At 37.2% G+C, this 19352-nt stretch overlaps 5 protein-coding genes across 8 annotated transcripts in view; 3 read left to right on the forward strand and 2 right to left on the reverse strand.

The window, feature by feature from the left end:
* Positions 1-417: 417 nt before the first annotated feature.
* Positions 418-1886, reverse strand: LOC141901105 (PRA1 family protein 2-like). Its single transcript, XM_074788184.1, has 3 exons — positions 1703-1886; positions 1224-1441; positions 418-557 (listed from the first exon to the last, which is right to left on the reverse strand). Exons 1-3 carry the CDS (start codon positions 1879-1881, stop codon positions 418-420), a joined length of 537 nt encoding a protein of 178 aa, XP_074644285.1. The 5' UTR covers positions 1882-1886.
* Positions 1887-2154: 268 nt separating this feature from the next.
* On the forward strand, positions 2155-7357 carry LOC141901317 (NEDD8-activating enzyme E1 catalytic subunit-like). The gene is made up of 16 exons (XM_074788479.1): positions 2155-2224; positions 2453-2579; positions 2670-2750; positions 3050-3132; positions 3222-3302; positions 3412-3455; positions 3678-3742; positions 3823-3978; positions 4476-4578; positions 4993-5106; positions 5189-5242; positions 5331-5367; positions 5863-5944; positions 6023-6120; positions 6199-6317; positions 6853-7357. Exons 2-16 carry the CDS (start codon positions 2484-2486, stop codon positions 6951-6953), a joined length of 1314 nt encoding a protein of 437 aa, XP_074644580.1. The 5' UTR covers positions 2155-2224; positions 2453-2483; the 3' UTR covers positions 6954-7357.
* A 3378-nt stretch (positions 7358-10735) lies between these two features.
* LOC141902258 (ninjurin-1-like) lies at positions 10736-12074 on the forward strand. Its single transcript, XM_074789904.1, has 2 exons — positions 10736-10824; positions 11487-12074. The coding sequence occupies exons 1-2, from the start codon at positions 10822-10824 to the stop codon at positions 12072-12074; spliced, it is 591 nt and encodes a 196-aa protein (XP_074646005.1). The 5' UTR covers positions 10736-10821.
* Positions 12075-12582: 508 nt separating this feature from the next.
* LOC141902846 (dynein light chain roadblock-type 2-like) lies at positions 12583-14823 on the reverse strand. 2 transcript variants are annotated; one of them, XM_074790761.1, is made up of 5 exons: positions 14674-14823; positions 14394-14472; positions 13568-13735; positions 13413-13480; positions 12583-12783 (listed from the first exon to the last, which is right to left on the reverse strand). In XM_074790761.1, exons 1-4 carry the CDS (start codon positions 14674-14676, stop codon positions 13425-13427), a joined length of 306 nt encoding a protein of 101 aa, XP_074646862.1. In that variant the 5' UTR covers positions 14677-14823; the 3' UTR covers positions 12583-12783; positions 13413-13424. The 2 variants fall into 2 exon arrangements, with proteins under 2 accessions (XP_074646862.1, XP_074646863.1); XM_074790762.1 differs by lacking the exon at positions 13413-13480 and having other exon boundaries at positions 12591-12783; positions 14674-14821.
* Positions 14824-14829: 6 nt separating this feature from the next.
* The window catches only part of LOC141902845 (copine-3-like), a 13283-nt gene continuing 8760 nt past the window's right edge, over positions 14830-19352 (forward strand). For 2 of the 3 annotated variants that reach the window (XM_074790757.1, XM_074790760.1), the window contains exons 1-8: positions 14830-14926; positions 15093-15243; positions 15732-15911; positions 16326-16400; positions 16649-16723; positions 16820-16903; positions 16992-17081; positions 17171-17266. In XM_074790757.1, coding sequence (XP_074646858.1) covers positions 15094-15243; positions 15732-15911; positions 16326-16400; positions 16649-16723; positions 16820-16903; positions 16992-17081; positions 17171-17266 — 750 coding nt within the window. In that variant the 5' untranslated portion in view covers positions 14830-14926; position 15093. Of the gene's footprint in view, positions 15022-15092; positions 15244-15731; positions 15912-16325; positions 16401-16648; positions 16724-16819; positions 16904-16991; positions 17082-17170; positions 17267-19352 lie in introns of all 3 variants that reach the window. The other variant, XM_074790759.1, reaches the window with a different exon arrangement.

Raw genomic sequence — 19352 nt, forward strand, 5'->3', positions numbered from 1 at the left:
CCTCTACTCTAATTTCTCAGTGTTATTGTAAATATTCTTACTAGTTTCATTCACATGGTTGTTCACAAGCTACTAATACAGAATATCAGTGATTTATAACTCTACCCCCCCCCCCCTTATTGCAGGCAATTCTTCGAATTTTATGTACAGAGTGACTGATTTTGGACCCAATCACCCCATAGATGTGTGAATGAAGAACCCATCGGACCTGAAGGAAGACTCGAATCAATGATGCCCCAGTTTCACGAATAAATTAAACTCAAAATTCTAGTTTTATATCCATCAGGACAACAATTCAACGTGACGACACTTTATACTGTATACATGCATTAAGTATTTTTCTGTGAAAATAAATGAAATTCACACTGATTTTCAGAGTCAAAGATTTTTCGTAAAAGTTTTTGAAAGAGACCGTCTTTACGATCCTGCCTCTTGTTCCTGTCCGAGAAGTTCGAGTAATAATCCCATAGGAGTGCGTTTAACCCCAACAAATTCTATTCTGTTTGATATTTTGTTTCGTACGTTTCTCATTCGCAAACTGGCATGAATCAGAATCACTGAAAATAGAACAAAAGACTCGTTAATTAACTGCGAATATGTAATAGATTTAAAACTCTGGGGCCGGTTTCTCAAAAGTTGGTTAGAGTTAACCAGTGGATAGTTGATATGGTGACAATTGTAATTTCATTGTTACTATGGTATTTAACGGCCGGTTATCTTAAACCAACTGGCCCCTGCTTGCTTCGATCTCTGGTGTAATAAATTTAGACTCGGAGTCAGTTGTAGTATCATCACGAGTTGGAGTTGGATATCTTGTTCGAGGTAAAATGCAGTTAAGAGATATCAAGGAATTCTTCATCAGATTTACTTTTCCTTTTTGAAAATCAGGGAATTAGACTTTTCTAATCCCGAGTCTGACAATCAGGTAAAGTTCAGGAATTTGAATTTTTTGGAGTCCTGGGCCTAGTTTCACAAAAAAGTTTATCTAAAACTTTTGGTGTAATTACCATTGGTTACTTCATGTTTTCAATGAGGACAACAATTCAAGCTTAACCATTTTAAGCTTAAACTTGTTCGTGAAACTGGGCCCTGTTGTTGCAAACTTTTGCTGGTGCAGAGTCGCACATGGACGCTCCATGAGAATAAGAAACAACCCTGACTATCAGGGAGTTTTTGGGTATCCTGATCTGAAAGAGCCCTGTGATTGTTAAGCTGATACTAACCCGCTAAAGGTAAGGCTATTCCTAACAGAAACACGAGCACGGATCCAACAATGTAGACGAATATGTATCCCAAAGTTAAAACAACAACAAGACTCATCGCTGGATGTGAACGCTTCATTCTGCGCAGCTCGTACTTATTCTCCGTCGCATATACAAATATTCCAAACGCGATTACCGTGGCGATAATACCGATTGCCATCTGAGCCGGGTTTAATATACTGTAAATAATCAAACAGATACCAATAAGTGTCACTTGTGGCCAGTAATGAAAGAAAAGTAAGAATACTGAATAGATTAGACAGCTGTTAGAACTGTCGAGTTCACAGACAGTCATCTCCCGGGCCCAGTTCCACAGTTGTGAGTTAGAGTTAACTTTGAGGGGAGTTAAAGTTAGTTCATTTTCATAGTCAAACAACTCAGAACAACTGTGGAACTGGACCCCGGTCTCCACCACAGACTCCACACAGTTCAATACATACCCGATAATAATGAATATGATACAAGCTGTCAACATGTAATTAGTTTGATAATACAGTAGATTGTTTAATACTCTGTTCACCCATCTTTCTACATTTCTCACATTTGGCACCTGAAACCTCGCGGATTCCAGTAAATAGTCGTCTAAACTTCGCAATGGCGCGATCTCAATCTCCGCCATTGTGGTTAGGATCAATAAAGTGGAAATTGAATTGAATTGGGAATGGAGTGTCGGGTTATCGAGTCTTGCATCAAACCCACGCGTCCATCCACTGGTTTCGAATCCCAGACACATTTCATTATATTTTATTCAAATGGATTAATTTACATCATCGACATATTTCTTTTGTCTTTTAATACGTTTTTTTATGTTTGATTTTCATCCGAGCAATATTCTGACGATTATTCCAAATTAATTGGAATATTTAGTTCGCTATATTCCCGCTAGAGGGTACTAGCATACATTCGACTTCCGGTCTTAAAATAAATAGAAATAGAAAAGTAAAATAATAACAAACTTCCCGGTAAATATAGGTGCACTTACCCTCATAAAATTTCGATAGCAGATGCCCTGTAAAAAGAAAGACTGTAAACCAATCAGCCATTTTCGTGATTCAATTTCATTTAGCCTAATTTAGATCCGATCTCAATCAATTTAATTTTTTCAATCGATTCATTTGACATTCAAATTCAATTCGATCATCTAATCGGTATAGACTTCAACTTCCTGAAAACTTTGTTTTAAATTCCAGCAGCTACAGCCAGGAGGTGTAAACCGCTGATATGGATACTGATTGGCCTGATCGCTGGAATCATGTTAAAAAGTTTTTAGAAAGAACTGGACCATTCGCCCATCCAGATTTCGAGCCCAGTGATGAAGTGAGTTAGGACCCACCTTCTGTGAAAGTCACTCTAAACCTGTTTTGATTGATTTTTTTTCTAATCTCAGTTATTTTTTCTATTAAACAGTTATTGGGATTTTTACTGGAAACCTGTCATATATTAGTAATTGGAGCTGGAGGATTAGGATGTGAACTTCTAAAAGATTTGGTAAATTAGGTTTGACTCTTGTATTTGTGATGATGTTATAACCATTGGTTAATAATCAATGAAACATTCTGCGTCTGATATCAAAACCCACAATAAGAATAGAAAAGGGTTCGAAATGTTTAGCTTAGTTTCAATATTCCTGGAGATGATTGGATCTAGCATGTGTCTAGTTGAAATTTTGAATTAGATTTCAACTCAAAGATCTCTTTTTATCCTTAGTGTGGGATTTTATTTTATTGATACCGATCTGATATTATGAATATATATATATATATATATATATATATATTTAATTACAGGCAATGATGGGTTTTAGGAATATTGATGTGATTGATATGGATACTATCGATGTATCTAATTTAAACAGACAGTTCTTATTCAGGTCAGTTTTAAACCCAATCCTGATTTCATTAATCAAATATCCTTAATTCTATAGAAATTCTTCTTATTTAAATGATGTTCTATTTTCAGACCGTCAGATGTCGGCAAACCGAAATCACAATGCGCTGCTGCATTCATTAATAAACGCATAGCTGGATGTAATGTTACAGCGTATCCATTTACACTATATCAGGTTCAGGGGGTCTCGTTAAAGGGGCTCCATCAGTACTTAATATGAATGAACACAAAATTTTTCACTTTCTTTAATTTCTCGTTCAAGACATTTCGCAAAAATCCAAGATTATGACGAGGATTTCTACAGACGTAAGAATTGTTTTTAAATTTTGCATGGATTCTATTTTCAGTAGATAGAATGATTGGTATCTATCTGGTAACCCCTTGCACGCTGGGAGCCAGTCTTACGAAGCACAATTATTATAAGTTATTTACGATGATTTCAATAATTGTGATTTTGATTGTAATTAGCTTTGTTCGATCGACCCCTGATATCTCTGATAACCATTGTTTGTTCGTCTTTTGTTTCAGAATTTCATATAGTAGTTTGTGGTTTAGATTCAGTAGTTGCTAGAAGGTGGATTAATGGAATGCTCGTAAGTTCAAAAAATCTTCCATTGACCCTGAAGGAATAGTAAGTAAGAGATTAATTCACAGATGATTGATTTAATTTCAGTTGAGTTTAATCCAGTATGAGAATGGAGTTCTCGATCAGAGTACGGTAATACCAATGGTAGATGGCGGCACTGAAGGTTTTAAAGGCAACGCGCGTGTGATTTTACCCGGAATGACGGCTTGCGTAGAATGTACATTAGACTTATATCCACCGCAGGTAAGATTATGATTAATATAGATCACTCGGTTTTACAGTCAAACTTGCTTAAATCATGGTAGTTGTGATGATCATTATGTTGACGTCTCAACCAAATGACAACTTGAAACTTAGTAAATTGAATAAGATGTATAAATTGGGACTCGAAATTGGGACAACTTAGTGAACGTGACAACTTATCAGATGATGAGGAGAGAATCCCACAATGATAATAAAAAGTCCGAAAATGAAACTTCGAGATAGTAGTTTATTTCAACGTTTCGACTATATCCTAATAGTCATCTTCAGGAATAATGAGATACTACAGAAATTATGAGATATATATACAATCCAGAGACAAAGAGACTAATTCAAGTAATCAGAGATGATACAAACTAAAGGAAAATTAACGTAGAAACAGTTACACGCTAAAAAGATGATGACTTTGAGATTGACTATGTATGGTATTACCGGATTTCAATGATATAAAGGTAACCAGATGGCGTTGTTTGTTTCAGGTGAATTTTCCATTATGCACAATCGCGAATACACCTCGATTACCAGAACATTGTATAGAATATGTCAGAATTATTCTATGGTCGAAAGAAAATCCATTTGGAGGTAAAAATCATGAATTCAAATGTACTGTCAGGGTCAGGTCTAAGGAATGAAAGCCACTTCCCCGGGGGGCAAGCATATCTGAAATTTCGCTTGCCCCCTCCAAAAGCTACTTGCCCTACACAGGCAGTCCGATTGGTGGCACTATCATCCGTTGTATCGAGTGGGAAATAAGCTTTGAGATATAAAATTGCACTAGCTCGGTGGACAAGTGATAATGATAACCTACTTGCCCTGATGAGAATATACTTGTCCCGGGCAATCGGACAAGTGCTTAGATCGCACCCTGACTGTAGACGATCAAAATGGATCCGATCGACTCTTAGAGAATAGAGTTTAACCCTGTACTCCGATGTCAAGCGACTTGAGCAAAGTCTTCTATATGTTGATGTCAGTATTTATTGTTTGTATTTATAGATGGTATACAGATAGATGGAGATGATCCGTCTCATATACAGTGGATCAGTGAAAAATCATTAGACAGAGCGAATCAATATGGAATTACTGGTGTAACGTATAGATTAACACAAGGTCTGTAAGGGAGCGTTTATAACGATATTCAATCAGTTCATTTTCTTTTCACTTGCTTTATTTGTATTCTATGTTATTTTAGGAGTTGTAAAACGTATAATTCCTGCTGTTGCCTCGACTAATGCTGTGATTGCTGGTTAGTTAAAACTAGATATTTATAAATTTGTTAATTCAAACATATTCAGCTGATTTTATTCAACTATCATAATAATTTTCAATTTTAGCTGCCTGTGCATCAGAAGTTTTCAAAATAGCTACCAGGTATGTAAACTGAAACTATAAATCGGCCTTTAATAAAGGACGTATTAATCCATTCTTCCTTGTGCATGAGGCTGAAAATCAACAAATATTTATGAACATGTACATATCAACTTTAAAGTTCAGGAGAAATGAGAAACAAGGTGTCACAATTGTTTTAGCCTCAACCTTTTCAGTGCTGACTAATTAATACCCTATAATAGTGCTGGAGATAATTTGAACATTTTAAAAAATTCCACCCTAGTGTGTTGAATAACAGGAATACCGCTATAGTGCGTCTACACCGCGGCGCAGTGTATCGTTAGTTACTAATATTTCACTATGTTTGACAGGTGCTGCAATCTATCAGTAGAAATAAAAACTTAATTACTAATTACATCAATACACCGCAGTGCGGTGTACTAGCAAAATCCATCACCGATTCATACACCGCACTGCGGTGTAGACGCACTGAAAGGGTTAAGAGTTTTTTTATATTGTTGAATTTGTGATTTTCAGTTGTTGTCTTGCATTGAATAACTACGTCAATTTCAATGACACCGAGGGTGTTTATACGTATACTTTTGAAGCAGAAAAGAAGGTAAATTGTTGTTATGCAAATTAAAGTTGGAATATTCTTTAAATCAATATTGTATTCAATGTTAATGTATGTTTACAGGAGGATTGTATAGCCTGTTCGCAAATACCAAAAACCTTGATATTTTCCGAGGACGCAAAACTGAAAGAAGTTTTGGAATATTTACAAGAAAGTTTCTAGTACGTATTGCGAAGTATGACATCAATTTTTCTGTAAAGAAATGTTCGTTTGTCGAATACTTATGTTTTTTCTTTCAGTCAATTGAAATCACCGGGAGTTACAACTTTGATAAATGGAAAAAATCGAACGCTGTACATACAAACAGTGAAATCTATAGAAGAAAAAACCAGGGAAAATCTCAGGAAATCATTGAAAGGTTTGTAGAAATTGAACTAACACAGTTTAGGCTTAAAAAAATTGATACCTTGTTTCTCCGCTCTGCTGAGCTTAAATGTTGACCCGGCCGGCCGCCTATCTACCCTATACATTACTTTTTTTAAAATCGTGATCAATTTTACCATAACAGACCCGGCCGCTATAGAAATGAACTGTTTATAAATTTTATCATATTTTACAAAAATGACCCGGCCGCTGCGGAGAAACAAGGTATCATTTTTGTTTAGCCTTATCATCCCCTGTCAGGGGATTTTAAAGGGTAATTGTTTTTAGTGTAAAACTGAAGAAGCAAATAGATTTGATCATCTTGAAATTAAGTTGAATTTAGGTTCAATCTGCTGCTATCTGTCATATTAACACTCTGCACGAACTCTTCCTGTGAACAGGGGGTGGATGACTGATAGTGCCCATTAAAAACCTCTTATCCAAGCCCTGGTCAGTCTATCGGTTTGATTACTCTCTGTGTCTCTCAGTATAACCAGTACTAATGACCATGTGAATTGAACTGGTTTCAGAATTAGGCGTCGTCGATGGACAGGAAATTTATGTGGCGGATCCAATTTCACCGGGAGCCTTAATATTCAAACTACAGCTCACTACTAAAATGGACAATTGAACACAATGTGGATTATATTAACATGATCAAATACAAGACAATAGTTCAGTAGTGAACTCACGGAAAGACGCTTCCTCCTGATTCAGTTTATTCGACAGAAATATGCACTTTGTATAAACATATTGTTTGTATCCATTTTTGTGTATTCATCAGTATTATTGTCATTACGTAATAAATTGTACATTTTGTAATTAATTTAAAGATTGATGTAAATATATCGTAGCAAATGACGTCATATACTGTATACGACGTTTAGTTGGAGTTATACATTGTAATCAATTGATGAATCATGTAAATTCAATAAGAATACTTTCGTTGATTTAGTTGTGAACTTTATCTCTGTCTAATATTATAGAATTAAAAATTGTCCACGTTGAAAAACAATGCGTTTTTTTTTCAAAATGTCTCTGGGGCAATAAATTTACATAAATAGAATTTCTGTTTTCTGTTTTTAATGGGAAAGGATTGTCAATAACGGACAATGGGATTTCAGTAAACACCTCCTTCCTACATTAAAAGTAGAGCAAATTCTTGATCTTGGCATGAAAGCCTCTGAAGGTAATAAAAACACGTCCAATTTCGGAAAGAATATCATTCTGTGAGTAAATCGGCAGACGATCAGATTGAAATCGACCGATGGGAAATGCACTTGTCAATGACATTAGTGATTCTGATCAACCACTAGCTGGAAATACTACAGAAATGTTCCCCGTAACTCAACCGCCTATAGTTCGCAATTCATGGCAGGATTTATCACTTCAGAACGCTACTCAGTTAGACCATTATCAAACTGTTGATCGCAGACAATCAGGCAGACTGTCAGTCACTGGTGAACCAGTAGTGACGAGCGGAGTCACCCAGCAGATACCAGGCACTAGTGGTCATCTTCAACCGGGGGTCAACTCTACCCAGCAGCAGATACCGGGCACTAGTGGTCATCTTCAACTCGGGGTCAACTCTACCCAGCAGCAGATACCGGGCACTAGTGGTCATCTTCAACCGGGGGTCAACTCTACTCAGCAGCAGATATCGGGCACTAGTGGTCATCTTCAACTCGGGGTCAACTCTACCCAGCAGCAGATACCGGGCACTAGTGGTCATCTTCAACCAGGGGTCAACTCTACCCAGCAGCAGATACCGGGCACTGGTGGTCATCTTCAACTCGGGGTCAACTCTACCCAGCAGATATCGGGCTCTAGTGGTCATCTTCAACCGGGGGTCAACTCTACCCAGCAGCAGATACCGGGCTCTAGTAGTCTTCTTCAACCGGGGGTCAACTCTACCCAGCAGCAGATACCGGGCACTGGTGGTCATCTTCAACCGGGGGTCAACTCTACCCAGCAGCAGATACCGGGCACTGGTGGTCATCTTCAACCAGGGGTCAACTCTACCCAGCAGCAGATACCGGGCACTGGTGGTCATCTTCAACCGAGGTTCAACCTCAACGTACCTCCTAATGATGCGGGGAGTCATCAACAAGTTCATGGATTTACCTCAATACCAGGACTGGGAGAAATAGGAAACACTCAATATTATCACGGCACTGAAACAAAAATCAGCAAAAAACGACGGAGGATCAGTTCTGATCAATACGTCACGAAAAAAACCGCCTTACATCAAATTTGTAATATAGCTTTATTTACATCAAATATTTCGCAGTTGAGAATGAATTTGAGTTTAGGATCTGAAGGTCGACATGAAGTTTACGTCGCCAGTATTGGATTATTGTCTGTATCTATTCTGTTACAAGTAATAGTATCGAGTGTGTTATTAGTAATGGGTCGGAAAGAAGGCATGAAAGATGTCGAATCCGATGAAAGACGAAATAAACCGGATAATTTAGCGAACGCAGTAGCTGTCCTCAGTTTTCTCACTGTTGTCGTTAACATTGCTTTGGTGTCTTTTTCAAATGTTGGATTTGATGAGAGACCAAAAACTGGAAATTCTTCAATTATCTAAAATTCGTGTTTGAACCCTTTCTTGATAAACTTTTCATCTACGAATCTACCGCGTATCCCATTTACCGCATCTTATCCTTTTACTTATTCTGAAGTAGTTTCATAGAACAGATGAGGACATTCCGAGTTTGGAAAATAAATTGGATCGGGAAATGATGGTGTTAACTGTTCAGAGAGCGAGCAGCCTGTTCCTTGCTCCAGACCGGACAACTCAGTAAACCGCTCACAAACTTTATTCCCTGGCTCTCATATATATCTACAGTCGAATACTACCAAATAAGCTGGAATTTACTGATTTATGTTGTCAGTATCGAGTTATTTATCAGATAGCGTATTTATGATATAATAATGATATTTATCTATTGATAATAATCGTTTATAAAAGATTTTTGTACAGTTTTAAACAGGGACGGGGATTGTTGTTTATTGAAACGAGTTCATTAACTGGTTCCGGGACATAATCCTTGCATTGACATAGTTATGGTATTTAGAATCTGATCATATGTGACATTTTGAACAAGATTATATACATTTTTATGTTATATTGTGTGCGACATTTGCTGCTCGGCCACTCTCAAATATTCGGGCGCTGAGATTCCCGTTCTGGTCGCGATTATGGATCCAAAAATCGCTCACGTCAACCCGGCTTATTCATCAGTGGACTACGAGGAATACATGTCACAAATTCCGCCGAGTTATTCATCACCGGTTGGACATCACGATGAATTCAGATTCGAGCTCCGGTCACCGCCGCCACACAGGATGATAAAACGATCAGCTGATGACGTCACCACCCCCAGTGACGCGCATCACAGTCGAAGCTTACAAAATGCTTCCGGACGAAGTAAGAAAAACGACGTGATTATACCCGCGGACATTTTAAGACGAAACAAAAAATCTGATGGTAATAAAGTTCAGCAGCAGAAAAAGATAATCACGAATGACCATTACGCCGCTAAAAAGACGGCAGTTCACAGTGTGTGCAATCTAGCATTACTTACATCGAATATTTCGCAATTAAGAATGACTCTTAGTTTGGGAGCTGAACGAGTTGAATTTTACACGTTCGTTATAAGCATGTTATCGATATCTGTCATTTTACAAGTTTTAGTCGCCTGCGTTTTGTTGTGTATCGGTAAAAACGAAGGTTTGAAATCGACTGAATCGGAGAAACATATGAACCATTCGGATATATTAACGAATATTGTGGCTGTTCTAAGTTTTCTTACAGCTATTGTCAATGTTTGTATCACATCGTTCTCGACGACTGACATCAGACAAATAAACAGAAATACATCTCATTAACAGACATTATAGACAAACATTGTTTATGTTTGTTGAGAGATTTGTTGATATGTTATTTGTAATTTGCTATGTAAATTAATATGTTATTTTATGTAATCTATATATAATCTATAGAATATGTAATCTATGTAATTTAATATATATTTAGAACGAAATAAATGTCTTTTTTAAATGATAAATCAATTCTGGGCTCCTAATCTTCTGAAAAGCGATCAAAATCAAAACCTTTTTGTCATTTTGCTAAATGAAATCGAAATCGTAACAAATACCCGTGCTGTAGCGCAAACCAAACCTGTGTCCACTGGTTAAAAATGATTTCCCATGTTTAACCGTGACGATGATCATCATATCTCGTCAGCTAAAATTCCCTGAGTTGTTTTCTCAGGATTTGGTATTGAAATCAGTTTGTGATGTGTCATCCTGTACGGGGCATCATGTGGAAATAATGCAATTCTTTCGCTAATTGATATTCCACATATTAGTCAACACCCTCATTATACTGGTTTCATATGACTTCCAGTGACAGATGGACCTGTAATATTCTATAGGTGGTTTCAGCGCTTATATCTGTTGTAGTTACTTGTCAAACCAACAGCTTATATACAATGGTAAGTTAGTTTCTATTAAAATTCTACTATGGGAGTTTTTTTTTGTATTTATAATCATATTAAAAGAAACGATGAAAATCAAATTCGAAGCCTGTACCACTGACCTGTTACGACAGAGGTAGGAAGTTTGTTTGTTCGATGTGGTGACTGTCTATGAGTATAATGACCAAATCAAGTGTGGTGACTCTTTCGCTAGAATACCCGCTACCATTCTGCAAAAAATAAAATCGAAAGGAATGTATAATTTAGAATTGAAGCGTAGGTGAAATTTTCAAATGGTTACAGAGAGGATTTTCTAACAAAATGAGGTCGAATTGTGGCACCAATTGAGGCCCAACCTGGCACTAGCCAACCCTAACTCTAGCCCCGTCTCTACCCTAACCACAGGCTCGAACCAGCAACCTCCAGCATTCAAGTCGTGTACACTACCCACTTGACCAATGAGCTCCGGGTGGTTGACGGGGTTCACAGATTTGCCTGGTCAGTGTGGTGACCATAACTGGTGATCAGTCAGGTGTGGTGACTGCGGGTTGTTATCACTAACCCTATCAAAGCGAATCCATTGTGAGACACATTCACCACTGTTCGATCTACTGTTCCAGTATCGACGGGTTTTAGGCGATTTATGAATTATCTTATCAAATGACTGATTATTTTTCTAGGCGACAAACGAACAAGAAATATCGTCGAAAGAGACGGTTCCATTAGTCGCGACCAGTAATAAAGAAGATTCGGTTGATAATCCAGCTGCGTCGATATCAACGACTTACGGAGGAACAACGGGTGCTTCACCACCAGTGGAAAACAGCAGAAATAAAGATCCTGAAAAATTAACAGAACAGAAACAGCAAATTCCCAAAGTCATCAGCATTAATCATTATAACACGAAGAAAACGGTCGCCCATGCTGTAACATGTATTACTGTGCTGACAGCGAACGCGAGTCAAATTCGTCAGATAATCCTCTCCGAGAAATCCGAGGAGGCTTTCTACTGGCCTCTGCTCGGTTTGATGATCAGTTCTTTAGCGTTACAGATTATCACGCTTATCATACTGTTGATAGCTGGTAAATCCGAGGGGGAGGATTATGAGGTGAATGAAGGAGCCGCTTTGATATGGTTGGATAAATTAACGAATGTATTGGTCGCATTTTGTTGTTTGAGCGCTTTACTGAATATCTTCATTACGACGTTCGTTTCTGATATCCCGATAAGTAACCAATCTTCGTATCCATCAAAACTCACTGGATGATGATGGAACTGTTAATCAGGTGGTTGTCGTGTTTGAATCTGTATTCTGGATCCGGGGATAAATCGATCAAAAATCATCAAACTATCAGTATTTTTTTCTGTACAATATCATTTCAATAAACCTTTAAAAACTAAAGGAAAACTTAGATCATTTTTATGGATTTAGCAACTGATGCTGTGTTTGATGTTCAGCAGTGAATGAAAAATCAACGATTGAAATCTTCCAAGAATTCCTTGATTTAAGATATCCGCAGTGGGGCTGTCTTTTATCAAGAGGTTCCTTTGCCAATCATCACCAACAAGAACAACAAGACACCAAAAGCTCGAATTCTCCGTTTTTCAAAAGAGTCAGAATTCCCTGATCTGTAAAAAGAACCCAACTGCCAGTGATGTAACCAAATTAATCCTCACTAGTCACAGTCTCGAGTTGAAGAAGTATATTTCAAGCTGCAGTCTGTAAGCCTCGTCATTACAACAATAACAAACACAAACAATCATCTTTTCAAGTATTTATCGATTTTAATTAATTTGACAATTTTTTAAACCATTTTCCACAAAATAAATAGATATATAATACAAAGAACAGATTAAATGGAAATTAGATTTCTAAGCGAATAAGTACAAAAACTTGAATACAAGCAGATCTTGTCCCTACATCCTTATTACTTATTCATTGGGAGCTTGGATTACCAGCAACAAATATTCTTTATCTGAAAAATAGATGAAATAATCATGTTTAATTTTGCGAAGAAAAAGAATTTTCAAAGGCGGGTAAATAATAAATTAGGACACCCAGAGACTGTAATAAACACTGAGGGAGGTGTGAGACAATCAATGACTGCTCCCTAGGATGCTCAGGAAGGTATGAGACAATCAATGAGTGCTCCCTGGGACACTCACGTAGGTGCGCAAGACAGCATCATCTCGCTCCACCTTACTAGAACTAGTACAGTAGATTCCACACTTGCTCAGATCTCACTGGCACAAATCAATTCTCAAACCGAGGTACACAAATTCCGAGGCAGTTGGAGCAGGGATGGGTTGTTATTACAATGAATTTGTAATATACTAGGTCTGAATAGATATGAAATATTCAAGGATTCACAGGAAATTTTTCAATGAAACAAACTAGCAAATGTAACTCAAGGAATAAGAAGGAAGGAGTCTATAGGAAATACCTGGCACCGATATCATTTAAATTTATAAAGCAAGAATGAATGTTTTCCACCAGGAATCCATCACCGTCACTAAACCCGATAACTAAAACATAACCCACTGAATAAATAGACCTTCGAACCGAAAATTGGATAAAAAATATTTCATTAAAACTTTTGGTCACCGGAAAAACATTTTAACATTTTCGATCAGACGAATCTTTCGTGATCACAATCATGACATATTCATTTTCTAAACAGAAAAACAAAGCAAAAATCCTTCAAAACAATAGAAACAATTAAATTACAACACGAAATCATTCGAATAATCGAGACTCACCGGGGGCGACCATGATTTCGTGTTTCTTCGATCGAATCCGTAAAAACGTTAAATCGTTGAGAGGATCGATGTCTCGTACCATACTCTTAGCTTTAGCTGTTAACGCATGTAATAAACCCGCGTATTGAACGGTGGTCGCGTTATCTAATGTGCTTCTGATTGGAATACCTAGAAAACAAAAACAACATCAGAAACGTTACCACAGCTCTCTCTACAGATATACATAGGCCTACAGATAATTAGTATTAGGATCCAGTTCTACTGTTAACCATCGACTCCGTGTTGTAAAGATACTAAAAAGTTCACAAAATAAGAGTCTGCAATGTTTCCTCGAGCTAAATGAAGTTTCAACTTTATCCCGATAGACATCTTCAGGAATACTGTTAGGATATAGGACATTTCGCAATTCTTGGTGTGGTTAAACTTGAAGATTTTCAATACAGAAATGAAGGCTGAGGAGATTAAACTAAGATGAACAGTTAAGTATTCAGGATTTAATTCCAGATTTCTTGGGATTAAACTTGTTTTTTTTCAGTTGAATGGCAAAAGAGTCCTATCTCAACTCAGAACTGGTGCCAGGCTGCAGCATGGCCCAGTGAGTGACAGTAGTGTCTGATTGCCAATCTGGTTTCAAACTAACTGATTAAGGATTAGATACTGGATATTCCAGAGCAACTGCTGATTTCCCTAATCGTTAGGTTCCTTACCAAACCATAACCTTTTTATTCACTTCGTCTTCAGCTTTTTGGCATCAGATCAAATAGTGGTGAGGTGACATACTATTACTACTAACGCCAACAAGAAACTGATATATCTATTTTCTTACCTTCATTATTGACGACAATGATACCAATAACACCTTTGTGAGATTGAATACGTTTTAAAGTTTCTTCGACTTCAGTTGCCTGAAATTATATATTAGGAAAACAAACATAAACTAAACAGCACCTACCAAGACTACACATGACAAAAATCCAGTTGGAACTTGCAGCATATTTGCCATGTTTACAGCTTGCAGTAAGTTGACCACCACATTAACAATCCTGCCTCCCTCGCCCCTGACCCTCCTGCTCCTTACCCATCCCTGTTGGGACCTGATAACTCACCATTATTGCAGTAAATTCAGTGATCTGTACTCTAGTGACTGTCTGGTACCCCCGTACTGTGGTATGTATGTTGCTAAGCTCTACTGCGCTTGCGTAGTCAAGGCAACTTTACTCGCTAGGCGGCGTTTATGCGGGGATTCCCGTAATTTCATTTCCGGGTTTTCTAGTTATTGACGTCATCGATTGGATTTTGACAGATTTTGCGCTGTTTTAAGGATTTCTACCGGTTTACACGAATCTACCGTTCAAAAAAGTAAATCCCCAATAACTGTGAAATAAGTTTACGATAACTGATGCGTTAAAAATACGTGACAATTCTGTATCAATGCCTTTCTCAGGATAGAAAACGTAAATAAATGTCAATTCAAATGTAGTATATTTGTTTTGGATACTTGAAAACTGATATTTCGTGATTACAGAATGAATCCAGGCGGAGGAATGATTCCAGCTTGTGTGTCTAAAGTCGAACTAAGGATCGAATGTCACAACCTTCTCAATAAAGATGTGTCATCGAAGTCTGATCCGTGCGCTGTGCTCTATCTACAGAATAAGGGAAAGAAATGGATTGAGGTAAGTGAAAACTGTAACAGACTGTGTATTGCGTGTATCTTAGGCTAAATGAAGCCGGGGATTTCATTACAAATTACACGTTATATGGAAAAAAAGTTATTTTTGGGACCCCATTTTAAGCCACAAATGGCTAAAACCCACTACAATTAATACGTCAATAGACACATTTTATTTATCATCAATTAAAATAAAAAGTTTAAAGAGAAACATTTTGACCTCTCTAGAGACCATTGTCAGTTCATGTAGATGTTAGATTACAGGCATTATACACCACTAACTCCAATAATATCCAATATACCAGGGGCTGCAAAATGCTCAAAGGTCAGTTAAAGAAACTTGTGGATAAATACCATAGCAATGATGAACTTTTAATTGGCACTATGTCAACTATGTTAACCAACTTTGAGCAACCAACTGACCCCATAACCTTTCACCTGTGTAGATAAAGCCACTAATATATCATACCGCGGTACTTGTTTGTATTTTAGGTTGGTCGAACTGAAAACATCCAGAACAGTTTAGATCCAGCGTTCTCGAAACCGTTCCAGATCGATTATTTCTTCGAACAAGTTCAGCATGTCCGTGTATGTGTATATGATATAGATAATGCGACACCTCAGCTCGGTGATGATGATTTCCTCGGTGAAGTTGAATGTTCCCTCGGTCAGGTAATATTTTACACACCGCAATCATCTGGATTTGAAAATTTGACTGTTTGATAAGTGCTTCACGGTTATACCCGGTACGTGGAAAGGCAGGTGTGAATTCAGGTGTTTGCCTTCAAAAGGGGTTCATTCTTAATGACTCTCATATCCATGAAGAACCCTCTGAATTCTCTGAAAGGGTCTTGTAATTTTAGAAATTTAGACCGCCTCAGTTTGGCTTCACACCTTAAGCATTGGCTAGGATACGGGGAGTTTATCCTTTATTCAAAGTTCCCTCGCAATTTTTCTATCAATACTCTCTAGCCCTGACCTGGATACGCTCCTGAAAGGCTCTTTTTCAAATTGCTCCAACTGTTATTAGATCATTGTTTCTATGAGAAAATGAACATGTTTCACACGAGTATTTGGATGTTTTAGATTGTGTCTAGCAGTCCATTCAATAAACCACTTCTACTGAGAAACAAACAGAAAGCTGGTCACGGAGCAATCACTGTAAGTCACCAATTTATTTGTTATGATTACAAACACACAAAAATTCAATTGAAATGAGACGAAAATCACGAATATAAAGTTTTTGTATTTTTATTATTTGAAAATTTCAGGTAACAGTAACGCTGTGTTTTCCCTCTATTATGACTCTTGAATTAATTGGTCTTGTGAGATCTGTGGAACTGGGTCCTAAACTGTGGAACCGGATCCTGCTAGTTGTTGAAGATTTTAGTAGTTTTGCTATTTTTCAGATAAGAGCTGAAGAAATGTCTGGTTCAAATGAGAGAGTTTATCTATCATTTGCTGCTAAAAAACTTGACAATAAGGTAGAGAAAATTCCTCTTTAAATCTAGAACTGAATTCAAGATGCTTGTTGCTACGAACATATTGACAACAATAACGTCATTATTATTTTTTTCTAGGATTTCATGGGAAAATCAGATCCATTTGTTGAAGTATTCCGTGTTGCGTTGGATGGAGGTTTACAGATGGTTCATCGAACTGAGGTCAGTCTATAACTGCATGAAAGAATGTACGATACTTTTATATTAGAATTCCATTTTCTAATCACTTCTTTCTATCTCGCGTGTAAAGGTCATTAAAAACAATCTCAATCCAACATGGCGTCCGTTCTCAATTCCTTTACAAACATTGTGTCTGAATGACCACAATAGAGAAATTCATGTAAGTATCTTATAAAAGTGAACACTGTCTCCGTGATAACTGATATTTCATCGTATATTCATGTATTGTATCTTTTTGAATTTTTTCAGCTGAAATGTTTTGATTGGGACAGCGATGGTTCTCATGATTATATCGGTGGATGTACTACAACTTTAGCGCAAATGTTACAAACAGGAAAAAGTCAGGTAAGAGTCAAACAGAATCTGAGTTCCGCAGTGTGAGAGTTAGATTTAACTTTCAGTTAAAGTCAGTTCACCTTCGATGAGTTAACTCTTCTGAACTCAGAGCTGTAAAACTAGGTCTAGGACAAGCTTTTCTCACTGACGTCATGCTATTTCAATAGGTTCATGCGCTATTTCATCCCTCCTCATTTCAAGAGTCGATTCATCGCTTTCTTTTTTGTCATGAATCATTATTAAATCCGAGATGAATAATAATATATTCGACCAGAATTTTACCGGTTTGTCAAAAATGATATACGATAACTCAGTTGAAAGCTGTTATAGATGTTTGTATGGTGTAATTATAATATCGATAAGCTGCACCTGTTGCATTGTTAACATCGATCAGAAACCGAGGAGTAGTTTCTCTACGATAACGCGATTAATTAAACAATACCATCTCTTACTACATGCATTCTGCATAAGTGCATTCAGCATAGTGACGTTACTGTTTGTTTATCCCGGGGTTAGTATTTGTCCTTATCGATGCAGAGAATTCGGATTAACGACAAACCTTTTCAACTAGCAGGCTCTTTTTCTAAAGTATATAGGATAACTACTGTTTGCGTCTGAATTTCCTGAATTCAACAAGCAGTTGAAACAGTTCTATACTGCATACATACCATTATCCATCCAGACAAATGCTTCTAGAAATAGAATAACTTTGAGTCTTAACGAATAAAACCCACAGTTACTTCAATCTGTAAAAAAACAAGTTTATTGCCTTACAGTTTTGAGGCTCAACCTAAACCTCATCATCAGAGGAACAAAAAATACAAGAATGAATTAGAGTAATTCAAATTTATAGAGGTTACTAAGGAAGGGAATCGGGAGCTAAGAAACAAATTTGAGTCTTGTTTGATAGTTTGCGCATGTATTTATTGGAATAATGAGATTATAACTGATCATGGAGCGTACAGAGCGTAAAGCAAGGTGAAAATGCGACATCCATTTCAATCAAAGATAAGACAATTTCAAACACAGTTCCAGCCTTCATTTCCTCATTCGGTCGCGAATGAACCGTTTTCAATTTTTAAGAAACCGTTAAAATTCTGTTCGTTTTCGAAGCCTCTCTTTATCCGCACAAGGGTTTCATGTTCATCATATTTTCTGTGACGGTCAGCGGCAATTTGACGACAGTTAATATAGATTCGCAAACATCTTTCAACGGATCGATACAAGCGCTGAACGGTAGGAGGAATATATATAACCAAGCTACGAAGAATGCGATCGGCCAGGCTAAAAACCAGAGTATAAGAAACCAGATGATTGACCAGAGTATTCCCGGACAGAAGTCTGCAGATCCGCCGCCTTCGCCTTCACCCATCGTTTCTGAAAGTTCAAGCGCATTTTTATCGTATCGTGAAATTTTGTGCCTCCAATTAAAAAGACTCTTTTTTTGCTATGAAAAAAATTCCTACCAGTTTTGATGAATCGTACGTCTGCCTATAAGAGTTATATATCCGTTCCTTCTGTACGCTCCCGTAGTTAATGCTATAATAAATGGATGTATTGCAGCCTTGCCTTCTAGTGCATGCAGATGTTGTCCAAACTTTTCCTATAGTCAGCCAGGTGTTTCCACAGCGGAATATCCCAGTACTACTGAACGCTGTAAATACTTGTTCCTAAATGAATCCACCCCCTTGATCATCATATCCACGTAGAAATTTCAGTCGCGCATGTGGATTAGAATGAAAAGTTGTTATTATAGTTGTTTCATAAATACCTCTTCTATTTATTCAACCTCATTCCAGTTAAATGATAAATGATAAGTCATATTTCCTGGGAATTGAATTTGAAGATCACAAGAGTCGATTTCAAAGTTTAGAGGGTTAAAACGATAATTTTATCTTCAAACTTCGCCGGCAACTATCTGAAGAATACTCTTGAGATTATAATCTTATCAAACAACATGTAGAACTTTCAGTTATATGTTTATTTGTTTGTTAGATATAAGATTCTAGACATACGTTTATTATGTACAGTAGTTTAGCACCAACGGACCAGGTTTTTACGCTCGTTTTAGTAAATATAAAACCAGCAAATTATC

This window comes from Tubulanus polymorphus, chromosome 3 (assembly GCF_964204645.1).
Source record: "Tubulanus polymorphus chromosome 3, tnTubPoly1.2, whole genome shotgun sequence".
NCBI classification, from domain to species: domain Eukaryota; kingdom Metazoa; phylum Nemertea; class Palaeonemertea; order Tubulaniformes; family Tubulanidae; genus Tubulanus; species Tubulanus polymorphus.

Coding starts and splice junctions, on each gene's coding strand:
- LOC141901317 (XM_074788479.1), top strand. CDS start 2,484: ATGGATACTGATTGGCCTGATCGCTGGAATCATGTTAAAAAGTTTTTA. Junction 2,580..2,669: donor ATTTCGAGCCCAGTGATGAA/GTGAGTTAGGAC, acceptor TCTATTAAACAG/TTATTGGGATTTTTACTGGA. Junction 3,303..3,411: donor GCTGGATGTAATGTTACAGC/GTATCCATTTAC, acceptor TTCTCGTTCAAG/ACATTTCGCAAAAATCCAAG.
- LOC141901105 (XM_074788184.1), bottom strand. CDS start 1,881: ATGGCGGAGATTGAGATCGCGCCATTGCGAAGTTTAGACGACTATTTA. Junction 1,442..1,702: donor ATCATATTCATTATTATCGG/GTATGTATTGAA, acceptor GATTATTTACAG/TATATTAAACCCGGCTCAGA. Junction 558..1,223: donor AATAGCCTTACCTTTAGCGG/GTTAGTATCAGC, acceptor TTCTATTTTCAG/TGATTCTGATTCATGCCAGT.
- LOC141902846 (XM_074790761.1), bottom strand. Junction 13,736..14,393: donor CATTGTCGTCAATAATGAAG/GTAAGAAAATAG, acceptor TTTGTTTTCTAG/GTATTCCAATCAGAAGCACA. Junction 13,481..13,567: donor CGAAATCATGGTCGCCCCCG/GTGAGTCTCGAT, acceptor TTTTCTGTTTAG/AAAATGAATATGTCATGATT.